Source organism: Podarcis muralis, chromosome 4 (assembly GCF_964188315.1).
Source record: "Podarcis muralis chromosome 4, rPodMur119.hap1.1, whole genome shotgun sequence".
NCBI lineage: Eukaryota > Metazoa > Chordata > Lepidosauria > Squamata > Lacertidae > Podarcis > Podarcis muralis.
The window spans coordinates 94,844,711-94,864,408 of NC_135658.1; the positions used below are offsets into that span (position 1 = coordinate 94,844,711).

The window sequence follows — 19,698 nt, forward strand, 5'->3', positions numbered from 1 at the left end:
CTTACCTGAATCAATTTGATATTGTAGCTTTTAGAATGCTAACAAAAATGTTAGGTATCTGCAAGGCTGCTGAATGTGCTGTTTTAACGTGTTTTGACAGGATAATCCTGGCTTTATGCAACTGATGTCAGTGTAATAGATACCAAAATGAAAAACCCTGAGAATCGAATGGAGACTACCAAGAAATGATGTATGTGTTGGGAACATTTCTCAGTGCCGTTAGATGTTAGGTTTCTGTTGCTTAATATTAGCTCCCCCTGCCTCTTCTAAGGAATGGGAAAGCTATGGCCTGGATCCAAACTCCCACTTGAGAATTTGGGCCAGTCAGCAGCGTCTGTCTTCGTACCACATTTACCCTGGAGGGTCCTCTAGAGCTTTTGAGAGAAGGGCATGAAGTTGCTGCAGCAGGAAGATGACTGGAGATCCAAGGCACAAATGGATGTTTATCCAAGCCAAGAAGTTTAATTGCTGTGCTTCAAAAACATTGACAATTGCAATTGTTGCTTAAGTGATAACTGCTAAAAAATTAACCACTTAAAAAAATAAATTCCAGATCATTGAAAAGTAGTAGCAGTAGTAATTAAATTTGGCAAATTTTACAAGGTTGCTACAAACCATCTGGCAGCTGATACAGACATCACTCTTGAGTATTAGAAAACATGGTCAGGAGCAAGTTATGGGTTTTCTTAAAAAGTTACTTCCATTGATGAAAGAGGGAAAATCCAAGGTCAGTTATTACCAGTCAATGCAAGAACCCTCAGCTTTAATTCTGAGACTGATATACTGTGAAACCATCAAGGAGAGGGAAAAGAGTAATTCAGCCCGACAGAAACATTCTTCAACATATTATTATCATTATCATACACACGTACATACATACTGTCAGAGCTGTCCCCAGGTCCCAGCTCACAGAGGACCAACGCTAGCCGGTAGTAATGTACAAAAGTCTTTATTGAAGTACAGTTTCCATTTTCAAGCCGCAGCGCGCAGCTCTACGTCTTAGAAGCTAGACCGGCGAAGCTCCGTCTGAGTCTCCACCCCCTGTACACCAGTTTAAGACTCTAACCTTACTCCACCTCTTCCGTCTCTCCTTTCTCCTCTGGGTCCTTCTGCCCCCCGGGGTCTCCTCCTTTCTGGACTCTTCTGACGCTGACCCCCCTGACTCCTGTCCCTCCTTCCGGCGGGCTTTAGGACCTGGCTCCCTATCCGGGCTACCAACTGCGCCGCCCTCCTGTACATTTGAACTTGGCGCGCGCGCCCAGCCTCCAACCTTCCTCTTGACCGTTTCCTCGCTCTCCGATGGAGGCCAATCCTGACTCCTCTCCTCCCGCTGGCGGTGAGCCGCCTGATCCCGATACCTGGGACTCCTCCCCCCTACTGCGCTCTGGTGGGGAAGCTGGTCCTGATTTCCAACTGCTGCTCTCTGAGTCCCCTCTGGCCCCTTCTTCCTGGGGTGTCCCCCTAGGCACCCCCCTTGCTCTGACCATGGGAGCCCCTTTCTGTGAATCTTCTGATTCGCTGGAAAGACTCAGAGACCTCGGGACGCTGTCATCGCTAACATTTCCTTCGGATTCCTCCCCCTCGCTCTCTATTTCCTCCCATTCCTGTGCCTCTGCTCCTGAGCCCCTGACACATACATACAGTGGTACCTCGGGTTACAGACGCTTCAGGTTACAGACTCCGCTAACCCAGATAGTACCTCGGGTTAAGAACTTTGCTTCAGGATGAGAACAGAAATCGCGCGGCAGCGGCACGGTGGCAGCGGGAGGCCTCATTAGCTAAAGTGGTACCTCAGGTTAAGAACAGTTTCAGGTTAAGAACAGACCTCCAGAACGAATTAAGTTCTTAACCCGAGGTACCATTGTACACACATGCCCTGCCCATCTGGCTGGGTTTCCCCAGTCACTCTGGACCGTCCAGGAGTCCTATACCTTTACCTTTTATAGGTGGAAGCATTTTAAAGAAAATAGTTTTGTTTCGTCATACCAGAGTCCAGAAAGCACTGGAGACTAAACCAAGCAAAATGTGTAAGAGAATGCACCGTTATTATACTCAATTACTTAAAGGTGTAATTTTCTTACATCAGCGCGACCACGTTCTGTATTCCTAACCCAGTCAAATTTGACTTTCTGGATCTCATTATTACAATAAGATTTGACTAGGCAAAAAAACACCCCAGCTGTGCTCTACACGTCAAACAAAAATCCAGGTACCAGGACTATCAAAACAGGTATCAACAGCTTGTAGCCCAAGGCCTTGTATTCTGCAGTACCATGGCAGCCTTTTAGAGGAATGCCTGGTCTTGCATTGTGCTGCAGTGCCACCACTGCAGATGGTCAAAGGGTGGTACTGCAGACCTTGAGTTGAGCAGGGAGCAAGTGGCACAAGGGCCCAATGAGGTTCCACCAGGTTGTCCAAAGCTCCTGCCTCTGAACCTCGATATGCAACTGATTGTTCAGGCAAACTGAAGTGCTCCTGGATTGCTCAACCCCTGCTTGCCTTCCAACCACCAGCAACGGACATATAAAATTAAAGTTTATTGGTTTCGTCTCATGATCTGGGAGCCTTGAGTAGCCCTTTTATGGACTGCGGTGATATGAGTTGTGGTGTGAACCTGGGCTTCTCACACAGGTTTGTTGTAATTTACAGATCTTCTACAAGTCTAAGCAAGGCATCTGAATTTCAAACATTTTGGTGATTATTACGGTCTTCAGTTACCTTTACTTACATTCAGAAACATGTCTTTTTTTAACAAGGAAAAGATTTTACCCCTTTGAAAACCTTTACAATGAGTAATTCAAAGTACATTGGGCCTTTTTGAAATCCAAGGTATTTATCCCAGGGATGGTAGAATCTGCCAATTTTCATTTTTTGCACTTGCTCGCTTTTCCAATCCACATTTCCACATCAGTTTGCTAACTTTTTTTGAAAGAAAGAAAAAAGTCCTCATGAAAATTCATCATTTCAGTGTGAATTTTTCCTAATATATACACATTTTTGACCAGCAATTTTCACTTACAACGATTTTTTAATGCACTAAACATTTTTGCACACATCACTTAGCTGATGAACTGCATTGCAAAATTCAGATAAATGAAATTTTCAAAGGATGGCCATGTTGCAATTTGCATATCATTTCAGATAGTGCAAATTAGGTAGGTTCACCTTTAAATTCAAACTGAATCTAATTTCTCTCCTAGTTGATCCTCAAAGGGCTTGTCGGGGACAGATGCAACAAAAATGGAAAAATGTTAATCCTCTGAAGTACTTGCAAGCATGTTAGGTTTCAACAGGATGTCCATGACCCTTAAAGTACTATAATAGTGTTGAGGTGCATAGTATGGATAATTCTGGGGGTTCCAGATCAAAACTTGCCTCCCCCACTGTTCCAGAGGATGTGAACCCAGGGGAAAGAGATTAAATGAGTAGCAAACAAACCAAAAGGCGAAGGAATGGCCAACACTCCTATTTAAGGAGGGTCTTCTACCTATGATAAATGCCGCTCCCAGTACACCTAATCCCTTAAGATATTTCTCGCTGGCTCAAATAAGAGGAAGTTGGGAAAGTTTCTGTGCCAGGTACAATTTATAAAAACACTCTTCGTTTTCACACTTAGGTGTGTGTCCATGTGTTTATGATGGCAAAACTCTTAGAGAAAATGGGGCATATCTTACCACTTCATGATACAGGTAGGGGATGCTTCATCGTAAAAAATAGCTCCACATAAAATATCAGATATCTGTTTTTAGCCTAGCCAATCTCCTTGATATGAACAAATTTTCTATGTTCAGTCCCCGCCCCCCCAATATGGAAGAACAGTGGTACAGTGGAGACACAGATAACAATTGCAATTAAGTGTAAAAGACCTTTAAGAGAAACAAGAACACAATATGGATTTAAAATTATTGTATTTTCAAATAAGTTTGGCTTGAAATCCAGTAAGGCACAGTAAATGCAAACAATGCATTGATAACTTGACCAGAGAGAATTTTCTATGTATCAACGTTGGCAAAACATTGCGATTAAATGTTTACTAAAGAGGAAAGGGAAGTTATTTTAACACGTGTGCGCTGACAGCCACACAAAATATTACAACATTCTTTTGTATAGACTTCCATCATTCAACAGATGCTTGAATAGCATCGCCATGGTTGTTATTCTTTATACAAAACTTGAGCTAGGAATGTTTGGCCAGTAACTGTATTTCCCATGATGTGTGGCTGTTGACGAATATTTGCAACACCCACACACTGCCCACACACCAAGACCCACTGCCAATTAGCACAAATATCACAACCCCAGGGGTACTTAGCCTTACCTAGGGACTGTGCCTCCAGTCGGTTGTTGAATACAGCATCAGAAAAGTGTACATGTAACTGCTTTGTAAGACAGCAGCCTGTAACCCACTGTCAACTGGTAAGAATTCAACGTCCCTGGTGCTTCCCTATATTTCTAATTAGGTGCTAGCAGATGTGTGGTGCAAACCATCCCTACTAGTTGACAGGCTATTACAGTGGCTGAATTCCCACTATTCTTGTCTAGGCATGGGATATCCTTTCCTGTGTCTTTCCCCCGTGCCAATCTAGGAATGTAGCCACAACACAGCCACATAGGTGCAGAGCCGCCCCAATAATTAGACAGCACACTTGTCGGTGCCACAGCTGCACTGATTTTGGGCAAGACTGTGTCTATTTGGGGTAAGATCTCACCCCAAATCAGCACGATCTTGCCCCAAATTGGCAGTGATGGTGGTAGAGGTGGCAGGGCAGGTGGTGGCAGGAGTGGCAAAGCAGAACTTTCCATTTCTCCTCATGAGGTGAAACAGGAAACACCACCCCTGCAATAGGTAGGATTCTTGCAGAAGAACTATACTAACATAACAACCACCATTTCAGCCCAGACTCCAACTCTTGGATGGTTCTTCCCACAATATTCCTCCATTCCAAGGATAGTTTGGGAGGAAGGTACGGAAAGCCCACTCCTGACCAGTAGCTGTGAATTGGTCAGGACGACGAAACGTGCAACCTGGGAAGCCACATGAAAAGCACTGTAAGGTTTGTTAAGTAGCCGTTTTCTTTAACCCAGCCTTAGTGATATGTCTCATCATCTCCTGATTTATTGCTCTGAAAGTGTCTATTGCAGGCATATAAAGGCAAACTAGGTACTGGGGGAGTTTCTTGTATGCCTAAGCTTCTTGAAAATGAAAACTGCCAACTGTTTGTGTTGCATTTCTGTTTGGGATACCATTGCCCACTTAAAACAAGTTTAAAAGACAAGGAAGCGGAGAACTCCCCTCCAGAGAAATAACTTTGGTCTGGTATAAAATGGATGCAGCTAAGGATTTGCAAATACGCATTTGTTAGGCCAAGTAGAACATCTTCATTTGCCTTCCTTTGATATGCAAAGCTAAAAAAAAATAGACATTCGTTATTACCAACCTGAGAAATTTCAAAGCGGGAGGTGTCCTGCACCGGTGGTTCAAACGTATCTACAGTAGTAAACAAGCAAACAGTGTATGTATTTGTGTGCTTCATTTCTGTATAGAAGGCCTGTGACCCATCGAGCCAAGTGCAGCCCACCAGATTCTTAGGAGGGCATGAACAGCTGGCCCACTGCGTTCTGTTTCAATGTGCTACAAATGGCGCAAGACCTTCTTTGCAGCATTCGACTACACTCTGAAACGACAGGTTCACGTTTAAAGGGACTTCTGCCAGTGCAGTGATGCCACAGGCGGCCTCTGGTCAGAGCTCTAGCCCTGACTGAAAGTAATGCTCATGCAGGAGAAAAGTTAAGCATTGCCACAACAGCGCCATTCTTTCCAGCACAGCACCACTGTATCAAGAGCATCTTTATGTAGCAACCTACGAATTCAGGAGATACGATCAGGAGTGAAATCTTTCTGTGCAGTACTCCTGGCGTCAAGGCACTTTTATGGGAGTTGAGAAAAATCAGGATTTCCCGGGTCTCGGTTTGCCCAGCATAGAATATGGCTATACATATTCTGGGGCAATCTTCTGCTGCTAATTCCACAGGATCAAGCAGTTACAAAGAGAGATTCAAAATGTACTGTCTTTTTTTAAAAAAAATATTGAACTGCATTACATTCAAATGCAAGGAACAGGAGTAATGCAAAACTCACCCTCCCCCAAAATATAACAAGTAGCTATTCAGTGCAAAAACAGTCTTTTCAATTAAGAGCAATATTTGGTTTACATCGTATTAGCATTGCATTCTGCTAAAAAACAAAATCCAGCACCCATAATTGCTTGGGATCATAGTGCAGTCTCAAAAATAATTAATCCTTGTGAATCATCGGCTGATGAGTTGGTGGCTGCTTGGCCGTTTGGAATAACTTCAGGGTAATTCTTCTTAAAATAAACCTAGAGAGGAGGGGAAAGTTCTGTGTTAGTTTCATAAAGCAGCTTGTTCTAAATACTGCAACGAAAGGATGCATATCAGTGGGAGAAGGACACCGTTGTAATACATATATTTTCCTTTAAAATTAGCAAAACTGTCTTCTGCTCTTCCAACAACTTGCAGCCAAGCTGCGGTGCATCAACATCCATGCCTGCTATTCCCACTCAAAGTGCTAATAATTCAGATCAACTGATAACTTTATCATTTGACATTAAACAGATAAATAAAATCCTTTTACCGGCTCAGAAATGGAGATAAATTAAAAACAGGGCGACACAGCAGCTTCAAAATCTAGTGTCTGCACAAGGGCTTTTCATTTTCACACATAAAAATAAGCACAATGGATTTGGATGTTAATATCAAGGTTGTAATCCCTGCATTTTACAAACTATGATTGACAACCATTGAAACTTCGGGATGTACGTATGAAAGATCCCAGCGTTTAATTTGCGCCGTGGAGGAGTCATAGAGCCTTATAGAAATGTGATCTGGGGATAGGGTGCCACAATAATGAAAGGGAAAAGGAGAGCCGTAACAAAGGCTCCACCAAGCAACTTCTCTAAAATGTAAGATGATACCAAATAATAGGACAGTTCTTTGCCGAGCCTTTGAGTTCTTGAATTCTACCAATTTCTAGCTGAACTGCCAGAGATACAGGTTTCCTGATAAATGTATAATCAGAACATAAAGGAAATGAAATGCTGTCAAGTTTCACTGTTCCACAATCATCAGTTTTTAGTAGCTGTATCATATCTCTGCTCCCTGACAGATGCGTGTAACAAAATGAAATAATGTCAAGACTTGTGTGCTCTTATCGGAAAATGTGTTTGGGTGAAAAAGGACTTCAAAATGTATTTTCCCCCCAAAGAAGAATGTGAAAAGTTTTGTTTGAGCCTTTAAAACACACACAAAATATACTATCTTCCCCGCGGCTGACATGTGTCATGAGTTAGGCCTAATATTCATGCTGCCATGAAATCATGAAATGAGAGCATGAAACCCTAATCTTTAGTAATTTGAGTTGTTTGGGTATGTTCCAGTAAAGCTGTTAATAAATCGTTCTTTTAATTTACATAGAAAGGCCACCATCCAGTGAACGCTCTTACATGTAAGCCAATCTTTGCCAACCTGGACCCTCCAAAGTAGAGCTAGTGAGAGTTATAGCCCAAAAAAACACAACATGTTGGTGAAGGATGATATGTGTGTGTGTGTGTGTGTGTGTGTGCGCGCGCGCGCGCATGCAATGAACTCCTCCTGCATGCTATGGGAATTTCATGTTCTAAGATACAACACACCTGATGCAACACGCCTACAACGGAAACGGCTTTTGAACACCCCTGGTTGCCAACTTATTATCAGACAGGGCTCCTGTTCTTAAGAACCATGCAGAAATTCAATGAAAGACACTTTTCTTATCACACCTTCCCCAAATGTGATGGTGTTTCCCGCTGAATTATTACATACCATGCACCTCTTTTAGGCAGGGACACCGTTCCACAAAAAAAGAGTTGGCAATAAAAAAAAAACAACCTCTTGGGGCTCTGTGGGATGAAATCCAGTGCCTCGCACGGAGCTTTTATAATTTCAGGCTCAAATGATACAAGTAGTAGCCAGGGTCTACCAAGAGTACTGGTGTGTCAGGATTACAGAGAGTACTGTTGTATGGGTTACTAGGCCCAGAGCCCAGACTCTGAGCTTTCATTTCATTTCATTTCATTTTAAAGCAAGTCACTAGCCCTCAAAGAAAGAGTATTCCAAGGTGAAATCTACAGGTAACCTAAGTGATTTCTGCGAGATAAGCATTCATAGCTGCTCCCACCGTTTTAGGCATGTGACGTCAGAGCTGTGACTATTGCAACACTTTTTTTGTGCACCAGGCTACAGGAATCTGTAGCGTCTTAAAGGGCTGCTATTTCCCCCTACCCTTTAGTGCACTTTTCCTACTTCAGTCTCATATTCTATTCTCCTGGGAATTTCTGTCCTTTGCCCTTCCTTTTATCCTAGCAATCAGGATGCCTCTTTCCTGTAGTGGAAAGATCCACTACGAGATCAGATGCTCCCTAGAAGTTGTTTTTTAGGGGAAGGAAACAACGAACTTGTTACCCGTCCACACCTTTTGCTGAGTACCGTATTTTTTGCTCTATAACACGCACCAGACCATAACACGCACGTAGTTTTTAGAGGAGGAAAACAAGAAAAAAAATATTCTAAACGAAATAGTGGATATATGATTTTTGTGGTTCATGCTGTGGCCACAGACATGTGATCTGACAGTGAGTTTGGAGTAGCCCAATGCAAAAATCCTGAGGATCCATGTGGATCCATGCTTTGTAACCATGGAGGAGGGAAGGAAGGGGAACCATGGATCCTCTGCTCACGACTGCAGCAGATCCCCCCCGCCACCCGCAGGCATTCGCTCCGTAACACGCACAGACATTTCCCCTTACTTTCTAGGAGGAAAAAAGTGAGTGTTATGGTGCAAAAAATACGGTAAGTTCCGAAGACCTGGGACCGAACAAGAAACGTCGTGCTCCCACCACTCCTTGACTCTTTGCCCCCTCCCCACTTTGTAACCACACTGTCCATAACTCCTCCCCCTCTTGCATCATGGGCTGCTGGATGCAATGGCGTGGCAACAGCAGAAGATGCATTTTAAGATAGTATTTTAACCTAAGGTGAAAAAGTGAGCTTCCTTTAAGAGTGTTAATAGTGAGACTCTGCCACATTACCCTAGGACAGAATGAAAGCAGCAGCAGCAGCAGCCTTTCAGCCCTCGCTGAAAGCATCTCAGGGTGGAAAGGAGAAGAAAAAGCATTTAGTTGAGTTAGAGTCTTAATACTGCAAGATATATGAGCGAGAGATCCCTGGCACTTCAAAGAAACGAGGATACTATGAAATAAAGATCACAATGACTACATTAAAAACACTTTTAAAAGGTGTTACTTGCAGGAGCTGAAATTTTAATCTTTGCTCAACATACCTACACAGAATCAAAGCTTTGGGAGGAACCACGGGGCTTGCCTGGTTCCTTTCCAAGTACTGAACCAAAAATTCAACCCAGATCCCTTTCTATACTTTTTCAATAAGCCTCTGGCCTCTGGTTGCAGCAATTTCAGAGCTTCTCCAGAAGAGCTGTTTGTTTGCTTAATGACACTCTTATCTACTCTCCATTCATCAAAACCTCCTCCTTCTTTCCTCTTGTTAAAGAACGGGGATCAAGGATGACCAGTTGAAACCAAGAGTTTCAAGCCATTTTAAAATGGTTCATCGTAAACCCTGGTTAGGATTAACTGCACAGATCAACTGATGTGTGTGTGTTTGTGGAGAACACAATCCTGAGGCCTGCTAATTGCGGCTAAGGGCTTAGGCCCTTAAAATGTCAGTAAGTTGACATATGAAATTCTTTCGCTGCCTAAGAATTCAGGATCAGGGATCAGAGCAAGGGTGAGGGCTGCCAAACGTGGGGCTCCTTATCTTCTTCCTGCCACTGCTACCTTACTTCTTTGCGGCATCAGTAGCAGTGCATGATGCTTCGCTGCTGTTGCCCCGTTTGACATCAGACCCATGGAGGTCCTTTTTCATAATGAAGCATTCTTGGTGAGATGGCCTGGTCGGTGTCTGTGCCGCTACGGCAGCTTGCAGCGGCAAATGAAAGAAGCTTAGGCCTGCTTAGATAAACCTAGGCTTCCTCCTCTATATTTAAACAGCCTTTCTCAGCTTAAATGACAAACACAGAAGTGGCACAGCCCCTCTCCAACCTACCTCACTCCCTTGGACCTTTCTCAAAGCTCATGCAGGACGAGGAGGTGGGTGGGTGGGCAGCTGGCCTGCAACCCATCCAGTACACCCAATAATGTGGCAAATGGAGAGTTGGGGTAGGGCATCAATTTGCTTCTCTCCTGCTCCTTCTGCATGAAAACAATTGCCTCATTCCCTCTCGTGGCGGGGTCAGCCCTGACTACTGTAAATAGCCATTTACCTGGTTATCTGTGGTGAATAAAAGTGATTTAATGTTGCCAAGGGTAACGTTTGTCATATTTGGAAGAGTTTATTAGCTCCCCTCCCCCACCCGCTGCCCTTTCCAGGCCAAATATTTTATATGAATGAGTACACAAGCAGGCCAGGAAGGATTTTATTGGGCTTATGTGCAAGGCAGCAAGAACAAAATATCATTAGAGATTGGAAAATGGATTCAGTGTGGAGTTGCTGTTGTTTTTGCCCAAAGAATCAGAGGAAAAACTAGTGCTTTAAAGAATGCATTGGATATGGAGTTTTCTTGTAGCTTGCATAGCACATGCATAAACTGCAGATTTGATGGACAAAAAAAGCATGGGCTCTAGGAGCACAGTGAATCTTCACTGCAACCCCGGCTTCAATTTGCAACACAGTGGTCAGGGAAAAGCATAGCGTGTCTAGGACTAGAGTATGTATTATCTTCCCCGCAGATATAAAAACAAACAATCCCAAGCATAGTTGTTGTCTGCAATGGCAGCATGTCATTTTCAGCTCTGGGTATATATTATTCTAAATCCCAGTAATAAAGCGCTGAAAAACAAGAGTTTATAACCGAAAAGCCACGAGACCTTTAACTATAGTGGAGAGGATGGGGTTTTCTGAAATACTGAATGTGCTAACTTGTGAAAAGTAAATTGTTGAGACAAACTTAATTACAACATTTTAGCAGGGGTAGGGAGAGGCGGAGAACAGCCTTACCTGTTTTGCTGTTTCCATTATGGATGCAGCTTCGGCCTTGCCCACTTGTTGAACCATCTTGTAAAACAGGCTCTCCTTTTCTTGGAGCAAAATGTACGGCTCATCATATTCTTTCAGACGTCCTGAATCCAAAACCTGATGAGTCAGCGGAAAGCAAGCCAGTTAACAACAGGTGAAGTTTGGCAACAACAAAAACAAGTACTATGATTTCACATGCACATGAATTTTATGGCCCGAGAGCTGAACGCTCCAGATTCACTTTCAACAGGAAAAGTAAATTAGCGCTGTAAACTACTGTTTAGCAGCATACCGTAACTTACCATTATTTAGTTGTTATATGTGAAGGTTCTACAGTGGGAGGCTTTGAGGAAGGACTATTCTAGCCCAGAATCCTGCTCTCACAATAGCCAGAGGTGGGGAACTGGGGCTACAAGAAGGATGCAATTGTAATGCCCTGCTGCCACTCATTCTCTCTCTCCCCCCCCCATTTCGGCCCTGATTTTCAGGGCCATACATGTAAATTTAAAAATAAAAATAAAAATAGAGTATATACTGCAAGAGCCAAACTACTAGAAATATGTCATTAATGCACTCGTGTAGTGAAAAAAAAGGTAAAGGGTAAAGGACCCCTGGACAGTTAAGTCCAGTCAAAGGCAACTATGGGGTTGCGGCGCTCATCTTGCTTTCAGGGCGAAGGAGCTGGTGTTTGTCCACAAACAGCTTTTCGGGTCATGTGGCCAGCATGACTAAACTGCTTCTGGCGTAACGGGACACTGTGATGGAAGCCAGAGTGCATGGAAACGCCGTTTACCTTCCCACCACAGCGGTAACTATTTATCTACTTGCACTGGCGTGCTTTCAAGCTGCTAGGTTGGCAGGAGCTGGGACAGAGCCATGGGAGCTCACTCCATCACGTTGATTCGAACTGCTGACCTTCTGACTGGCAAGCCCAAGAGGCTCAGTGGTTTAGACCACAGAGCCACCCAATGGCTGACACAACAGAAATGCCAGCATCTGAAATCTTTTGACTTCCTCAGTCCATTGCAGTAGACAATGGCCTACTCCTAAGTGGGCTTGGGGCGCAATCCTATACACAAGAAGCTGGCATAAAGCACCCCGGCAGTAAGTTAAGCCAGTATAAAGTTTCGCTAGTTCCAAAGTCCATTTAGGGGCAGGCCTAAGCTTGGCAAAGGAAAAGCAAGCCTGTAAAACAGCGTTTGAGTTATACCACACTTCTTGCCAGCTTAGCTTATCCAGGTTTGCCAGGTCATATATCTGAGCTGAATGAGTTTAGGATCTAGTCTAACTCCGCTTTTCTCTTCCTGCCCCCACCGCAGGGCTTATGACAGCTTAAAATCCACCAGACTCGGCTCAGTGGTGCAAACACGCCAGCAGAGCCAAACCGATGTTCCTGTTGGTTGGTTTGCACTGTGCTGACCTCCCTTGTCAGTTCTTCCTCCTGGTATGCAGTGACTGAGCTGTTAGGTGATCAGTATGCAGTGACTCAGCTGTCAGGAGGTCAGGTGAATGCCACTTCAAATCTCTGTCCTGCTACTGGTGGATTTTACTCCACTAAATATGCTTTGGTCTGTAGCCTGTATCTGTGTCATTTAGCTCAATAAATATCATACAACACTGCAAATATTCTCAACCTGTATTTTAACTTCTCACCACTGTTATCTCCTGTTTAACATATACAATGATACATTATCAATGTTATATATTCATTGCAATCTTTTATTTACTACAGTTAATCATAATTAAGAGAATCTTTCTTCAGAGTTTAAGGATAATTGAATCTTTCATGTACACACAGTATTGGCACAACAATTAAGATGTCCTATAATTCAGCATTTCAATGTGTAATTTTAAAGAAGGATAGCTCTTTATTGTGTAACCACTCCCTTTGAAATGAAAGAGGGGAAAATCTAGTCTATAAATATAGGCTTCACTCTTTTCTGTGAAGAGTTATATTTGCTTGGCCCCAAATAGAGCATAAAAAGTCTCACCCCCAGTCCATATATTTGCTTCTTTAAAAACACGGCATGAAAAAAGATTTTAGGTGGCGGTATCAGCTGTCAAGTTTCTGATCTTGCCCCTTCTAAGCTGTGCTTCAAGAACAGAACACCGTCCCAGACAAAAACAACTTCTAACCATCTTTTTTGTCTCATGCTAACTACATGGTCATATTTAAATGGCATGAGGCACAACCAGAAGCCATGACAAAATGGGTCGTTTGTTTGAAATGAACAGAAAACAAATGCAGTTTCTTATTTGTCTCCATTTTTATTACTGCTCTAGTATAACACGTTAGTTACAAGGATGTTAAAGTAAATAGCCAACAGTGGGCTACAAACATCTGCATTGAGAATTATGAATATTAAGCATGTTTGCTGATATCGCTTCATTAGTTTTGCCTTCCAAATCTGAGATTCAAAAGTATCCTGTTAGGGTTGGCAAAGACTAGGAGAATAGGAGAAGGACTTAGGATTGAAACCTGTTGAAGCAGAACCCAGGGAAGAGAACAGGTTTGCATAACATGTAATCCACCCAGTCAAATGCAGCCCAGCAAACATATCTCACGTGCAAATATATACTGAAGATTTTAAGAATTTCTATATAAAGACGTCAAGTGGCTTCTAAGATTTGTTTCACACATGCCTCACTATCGTCATTACACCAGAAGTACAGTGCCACCAGGTCACCAAAACAAAAGACTACAATCATTGCTACGCCTAACTCCAAAACAAAGCCTGGAGGACTGGTGGCTGAAATATGGATACCATGATTCCACAAGTCGAACTGCCCTGAGACCCCCGGGTATAGGGCGGAATATAAATTCAGTAAATAATAAAAAATAATCCAGCATAGCTGGTGTTCTGACTCGCCTACTGTAAGTTTTTCAGAAAATGTGACCTGCCAATTTCTCATTCTCCATTCCAAATGTTTGGCAACCCCCTCCCTCAATTTCACAGACCCACTCAAGCGGGCTTGTTCCCTGGTGGGCTTGATTTGGCTTGACAGATCACAGGTTATGCGGGTTCAGAATGAGCAGCACTGGAGGGCTGGGATGGAGCTGCAAAGATAAATAATCCTGCTCAGCCCCCTCTTGAATTTCCCATGGCACCACCAATACGTCCTTCGGCTTTCTCCCTGGCTACTTGGGTTAGAAATTTGCTTTCAAATATAACCAAAAGATCAGACACATAAGGTGCTTAATTCTGCGGCAGCTCCCATGTTTATGCAGGCACCCCACAAAAAACGCAGGATACAAAATCTGGCAAGAGGTGTGCGCACAGATGCACCGAAACGAGACAAGGGACCAGGCAGCTGCCAGGGTTGTTGTTGCTTTATCTAAGGGGCCTGTGGCCTGCTTGATCCCCACCCCATTTCAGAGTCCCCAGCTTACTTGGAATTTAATTAATTTCCCAACCATGTTTCAATTGATCGTCTGCAGCGGCAGGGAAAAGCAGTAGTGAAAAGATTAGGTGTGATTTCACGAAGACTGCAAATGTTCCAGCCGCTGGGCTGCAAGAGTTTTGTGGAATGAAATGGTTAAAGGGAAGGGGGTGTGGGGAAGCCAAAAAGAGCAGCCTCTTGTGCGATTATGTTATATTTCAGAATAGCACCTGATGTCAAGTCGCAGATGTCAAAGTAGGGCCTAGGGCAAGGGATAGGCGCTTCTATTCCAACGAACGCATATATAAATTATAATCAAAACCTAATACTTTGGCCAAGTTTCTGACATTCCTGCTCAGGCTGAGAACTCTAGGAGATGAACCCAGAGGAACAAAGGTGTGTGTGGGGGGGGAGTGAAAAGAGCGGCAGAATCCAACCCTGAACTATGTGTACTTTTAGTGTTGTCATCAAAATTACAGCCAGATTGAGGAGAGAGCTCTTCCTACGGAACATGACAACTTAATTTTTTACTCCAGACAGTGCCATAGAATGCAACTGCTACATTCGTCTTCATAACCCAGACAGACTCAGAGTCACTGCAAGACAAGACAGGAATAACCCAAAAGGAGAGGGAGGCAGTAATATTCCAGCATAGAACCTGAGCTCAGGAGAACATGATTTGAGTACCAGATTTCATATAAATTAATTGGTGTGACCTTTTCTTCGCTCCCACTATTCCTACAGAGGTATTGATTGTGCAGTTCACATGGCTTCAGGTATGCTCCAAACCTGAACAGATGAGTTCTGAATGTTTAACCAGCTCTCAGGATGCTGTCCAAGCCTCCTGCCACTGACCCCTTTTATATTTTCCTGGTTGCACGATTCCTCCTAGCTATTTAAAAATCCAAAGAATTCCAGAATGTAACCATTTCTTTAATTAAGCAGAAACAAAAAACAACCACACACAAAAATCAAAAACTCCAATAATGTTTTATTAACATTGGTGATATCATAGAATTGTAGAATTGGAAGGGGCCCTAACAATCATCTAGTCCAGGGGTAGTCAATCTTTTTATACCTACCGCCCACTAATGCATCTTTCTTGATGGTAAAATTTCCTTACCGCCCACCAGTGCTCGATGGAAGGAAGATTCAGCTTGTGCCGTAGAACCACCTACGGCCCACCTAGAATCCTGAAACGCCCACTGGTGGGCAGTAGGGACCAGGTTGACAATCCCTGATCTAGTCCAACGCCCTGCAATGCAGGAATATACAGCTGTCCCATATGGGGATTGAACCTGCAACCTTGGCATTTCAGCACCACGCTCTAACCAACTGAGCTATCTCAATTGGGTTTTCACTTTGAAAGTCATGTTATTGGGTTTTACTCAAGAGCTTCTTGCTGGCATCTGTCCGTCTCAAGAGACAATGGAGTGCACCTCAGGGGATGAAGCCAAACCGTTAGAGCAGTGGTTCTCAACCTGTGGGTCCCCAGATGTTCTTGGACTACAACTCCCATCATCCCTGAGCTCTGGCCTTGCTAGCTAGGGGTGATGGGTGTTGTAGTTCAACAACATCTGGGGACCCAGGGTTGAGAAAGGCTGCGCTAGAGAATCACAGTGCCTGCTATGGCTGCAGAGACCAATAACTCATATGTAACTGCTCTTGCCTGTGTTGTTTTTGCTGCATTAGCAGCACCAAAGTGACCTCTCCGAGGGGCGCATGGGGTGTTGGGAAGGGTAGTACCTCTGGTGGAGAACATGTTGTGCTCCTTCTGGGGTAGTCTGTCCCCCTTTGTTTTTATGAGCTCTCACCTGTGGCTCCTAGAAGCTGTCAGCATGTGACAGTTGCCACGCCCTGGGAAATAGCTTTGACTGGCTGGCTAAACCAGGTGAGGGTAGCTGATGGGTCTGAAACCCTTGGTGAGTTAGGAACTTCCCCTGCATGCAAAGACAGACTCTAGTGGATTGAGCAGACGAGACCAATGGTGGGTCAAATGGTCGAGATGGTGGTTACTGCAAGTGTTGTGGAGGGAAATGGGAGGCAGATGGGACTCATCTAGGAGAAGGAAAACTCTGGTCCTAAACCTCCAGTGCCTTGCAGCTATATTTATCTGTCAGAAAGTTTTCACGAGGAAACTCTTAGGGAAAATCCGTACCTGCTACCTTGCAGGACATCTCTGAGAGAAGTGAAAGCTAAGGAGGAAACCCTACACAAATCTGGAATGGAGTCCTTAAAACGGTTGGATGGATGGTTTTGATGGATGTAATAATGGAATACTGAATGGTTTAGTTTATGTAAAATATGCAGGGATTTATGGTATGCAAAACAAACCATGGAAAGAGAAGAAGGGAAGTCATTGATATTTTAAGGATGTTTAAATGAGTATTCAAAATTGTAAAACAGAAAATTAAATAAAAATTACACACACACACACACACAGAGGAGCTGATCAGAGTTGTAATCCAAATCATGTGCAGGACACAAGCCTGATCTAATGCTAACACTCTTACTAAAGTACATACTAACCCTACTTTTTTTTTACAATGCTCAATGGGAACGTCGGTATGTAAAGGGTTCCCTGAAGGTAGAACGTTTAAAAACTACTGCCTTGAAGAATAACTCTATGCTATTCCAAAATTCCACCGCTCAACTAAATTTGCATAACTAAACTCCCCACATGCTGTTTAGCAGTAAGAATTGCCAAGGAGAACACAAATCATAATAAGCCACAATCATGCCTAAAGCTGTAACACACCTGGATATTTTGTTTACCTGGTAAAGTGTTGGGGAAAGATTAATGTAGTTTGAACGGGGGGAAAGCGCTTGCAAGATGACCTACAAAGCCAAACATAGATTCACCGCACACATTATTTCCTTCTAGCCACTAGATGGTATCAGAGCAAATATCCCTTGAGCTGAAAATTCAGAAGTTAACAGTATTTAAGGAATGTAAAGCACATCTAAGGCGTGTATCTCACACTACCTATTAATGAATCATGTATACAAGACTTAACAATGTAGTGAAACTCCAAAGTCCACAATAAAATCACAATAAAAGGAGAAACTTTTATTTCAGCAGCAATGGGACTGCACCTATTGCTTAATAGGGTTACAAAACTAAGACATACAGCAGGGGTCAAATTATTCCACTAGTGTATTCCAAAAGCCTGGTAGAAGAGATAGGGTTTTACTTGGCTTCTAAAACTGGAAAAAAAATGCTACCTAGTGGGTGTCTTTGGGAAATGTAATCCCAAATTGTGGCACTTCCACAAAGACACCTTTGATTGAATCAGAGGCTTACTTGGGCATAGACTCTGAGTGGCACCTGATGGAATAGATGGATGATCAAAAAAGCCATTGCCCAGGCTGTTTTATCACTTTATAGAGAGTGACTAATCTAGCACCTAAAACAGAGTCTGGAAATCAGACAGATGGCCAATGCAACTGGTCCGAAATCAAAGTAAAACCAGCCCTCCGGTCTTCTCTCAGTAGTAATTCAACTGCAATATCTGTAGCTTCCAAACTGTTTATTCCACGGGAATCCCTGCCTCGAATGCAATAATGTCATCATTCTGCAATGAGGTCTGTGGTCTCCAAGAAGATGTGCAGCTGGAATATTAGAACAATACATATCCACTCCTGATCATATACACTTAAAATAGTGTAACAGTGCCCAGGACAAGCAATCCTGCCTTCCCCAAATTAAAATGAATCAAGCAGCCAACTTATCAGCAACAGTTGAATGTTTAAAATAACCTTTGTAAAAAAAAAAAAAATCCATAAACTTTTCTTTTGGGAGTTATAGGGACAGAACTACCTAAACTGTATAGAAACTTATTCATATATGTGACTACAGCAGCAAGAATGTTACTTGCCCCAAATTGGAAAGAAGCAGAAGTCCCAGCAAAAGAAGAATGAATACGAAAAATTACGGATTATGCAGAAATGGTGGAATCAAGAAACAAATTTAGAAATTTAGAAACAAATTTAAGGAACTGCAGAAAGAGGGGGAAGGAAGTCAAGTTTTGAAATGTCAAAATGATTGTAAAATTAGTGAAATGTATAAAATCAGTGAAATGTATACACTGGAAAAGTATAAATAGATAAAAAAGTGGTAGCAGAAAAAGAACAATAAGTATCCACTCCTGATCATATACACTTACAGGTGAAACTCAAAAAATTAGAATATTGTGGAAAAGTTCATTTATTTCAGTAATTCAACTTAAAAGGTGAAAAGGTCCAATATTGCTCTATTTGCAGTCCTTGTTTTGCTGATTTCATTTAATATTCTAATTTTCTGAGATTGTTAATTTGGGGTTTTCATCAGCTGTACGCCATAAACATCACAATTATAACAAATAAAGGCTTGACATATCTCGCTTTGCATGTCATGAGTCTATCTCGTATATTAGTTTCACCTTTTAAGTTGAATTACTGAAATAAATGAACTTTTCCACAATATTCTAATTTTTTGAGTTTCACCTGTAGATAGAGGGACAGTGGAATAGTGGGGCAAGCAATCCTGCCTTCCCCAAATCAAAATAAACCAAGCAGCCAACTTATCAGCAACAGTGGAATGTAGGAACCTGTCATGACCACTGGTCCATCAAGCTCACTACTGTCTGAATTGACTGGCAGAAGTTCTCCAGGGTTTCTGGCAGGGGAACCTCCCGGCCCTATCTAAAGACAACATGGATTGAACAAGGGACCTTCTGCATGCAAATCAGATGCTCCATGACTGAGCTATGGCCATTCCCCAGTGGGCAAAGTCTGACCATCCCAGTTTACCAGCTGACTTCCACCCACTCCACATCTCCTAGAAAGGAGTTGTGTGTTCCTGGCACAATTACAGGTTTTAAGAACGAACAGAAAGGGCATCCAGTAGGCCTACTGTTCATCAATCAGTGGAGCGGTGATAAGACTGGGAAAATCTGGACCTGTAAAAAGGTAAAGGAGTATTGGGAAATAATTCATAATGAACTGAAAAAAATGTTTGAAAGTACTTTAACAAAACAACAACAACAGAGTCCTTTTTGTTGGGGACAATTCAGAAAGAAATTCCCAGGTGTCAAAAAGGGTTATTTATGTATGCCACTACTGCGGCCTGCGTTTTGTTAGCCGAAAAATGGAAAACGAGCGAGGTCTCAACTAAAGAAGAATGGCAGC

The 19,698-nt window shown here is 42.8% G+C and overlaps 1 protein-coding gene across 2 annotated transcripts in view; it reads right to left on the bottom strand.

The window, feature by feature from the left end:
* Positions 1–3,891: 3,891 nt before the first annotated feature.
* The window catches only part of ABCC4 (ATP binding cassette subfamily C member 4 (PEL blood group)), a 152,472-nt gene continuing 136,665 nt past the window's right edge, over positions 3,892–19,698 (bottom strand). For both annotated transcript variants that reach the window (XM_077927718.1, XM_028728306.2), the window contains 2 exons: positions 11,131–11,265; positions 3,892–6,380 (listed from right to left, as the gene is read on the bottom strand). In XM_077927718.1, the coding sequence (XP_077783844.1) occupies positions 6,273–6,380; positions 11,131–11,265 (243 nt within the window). In that variant the 3' untranslated portion in view covers positions 3,892–6,272. The remainder of the gene's footprint in view (positions 6,381–11,130; positions 11,266–19,698) is intronic.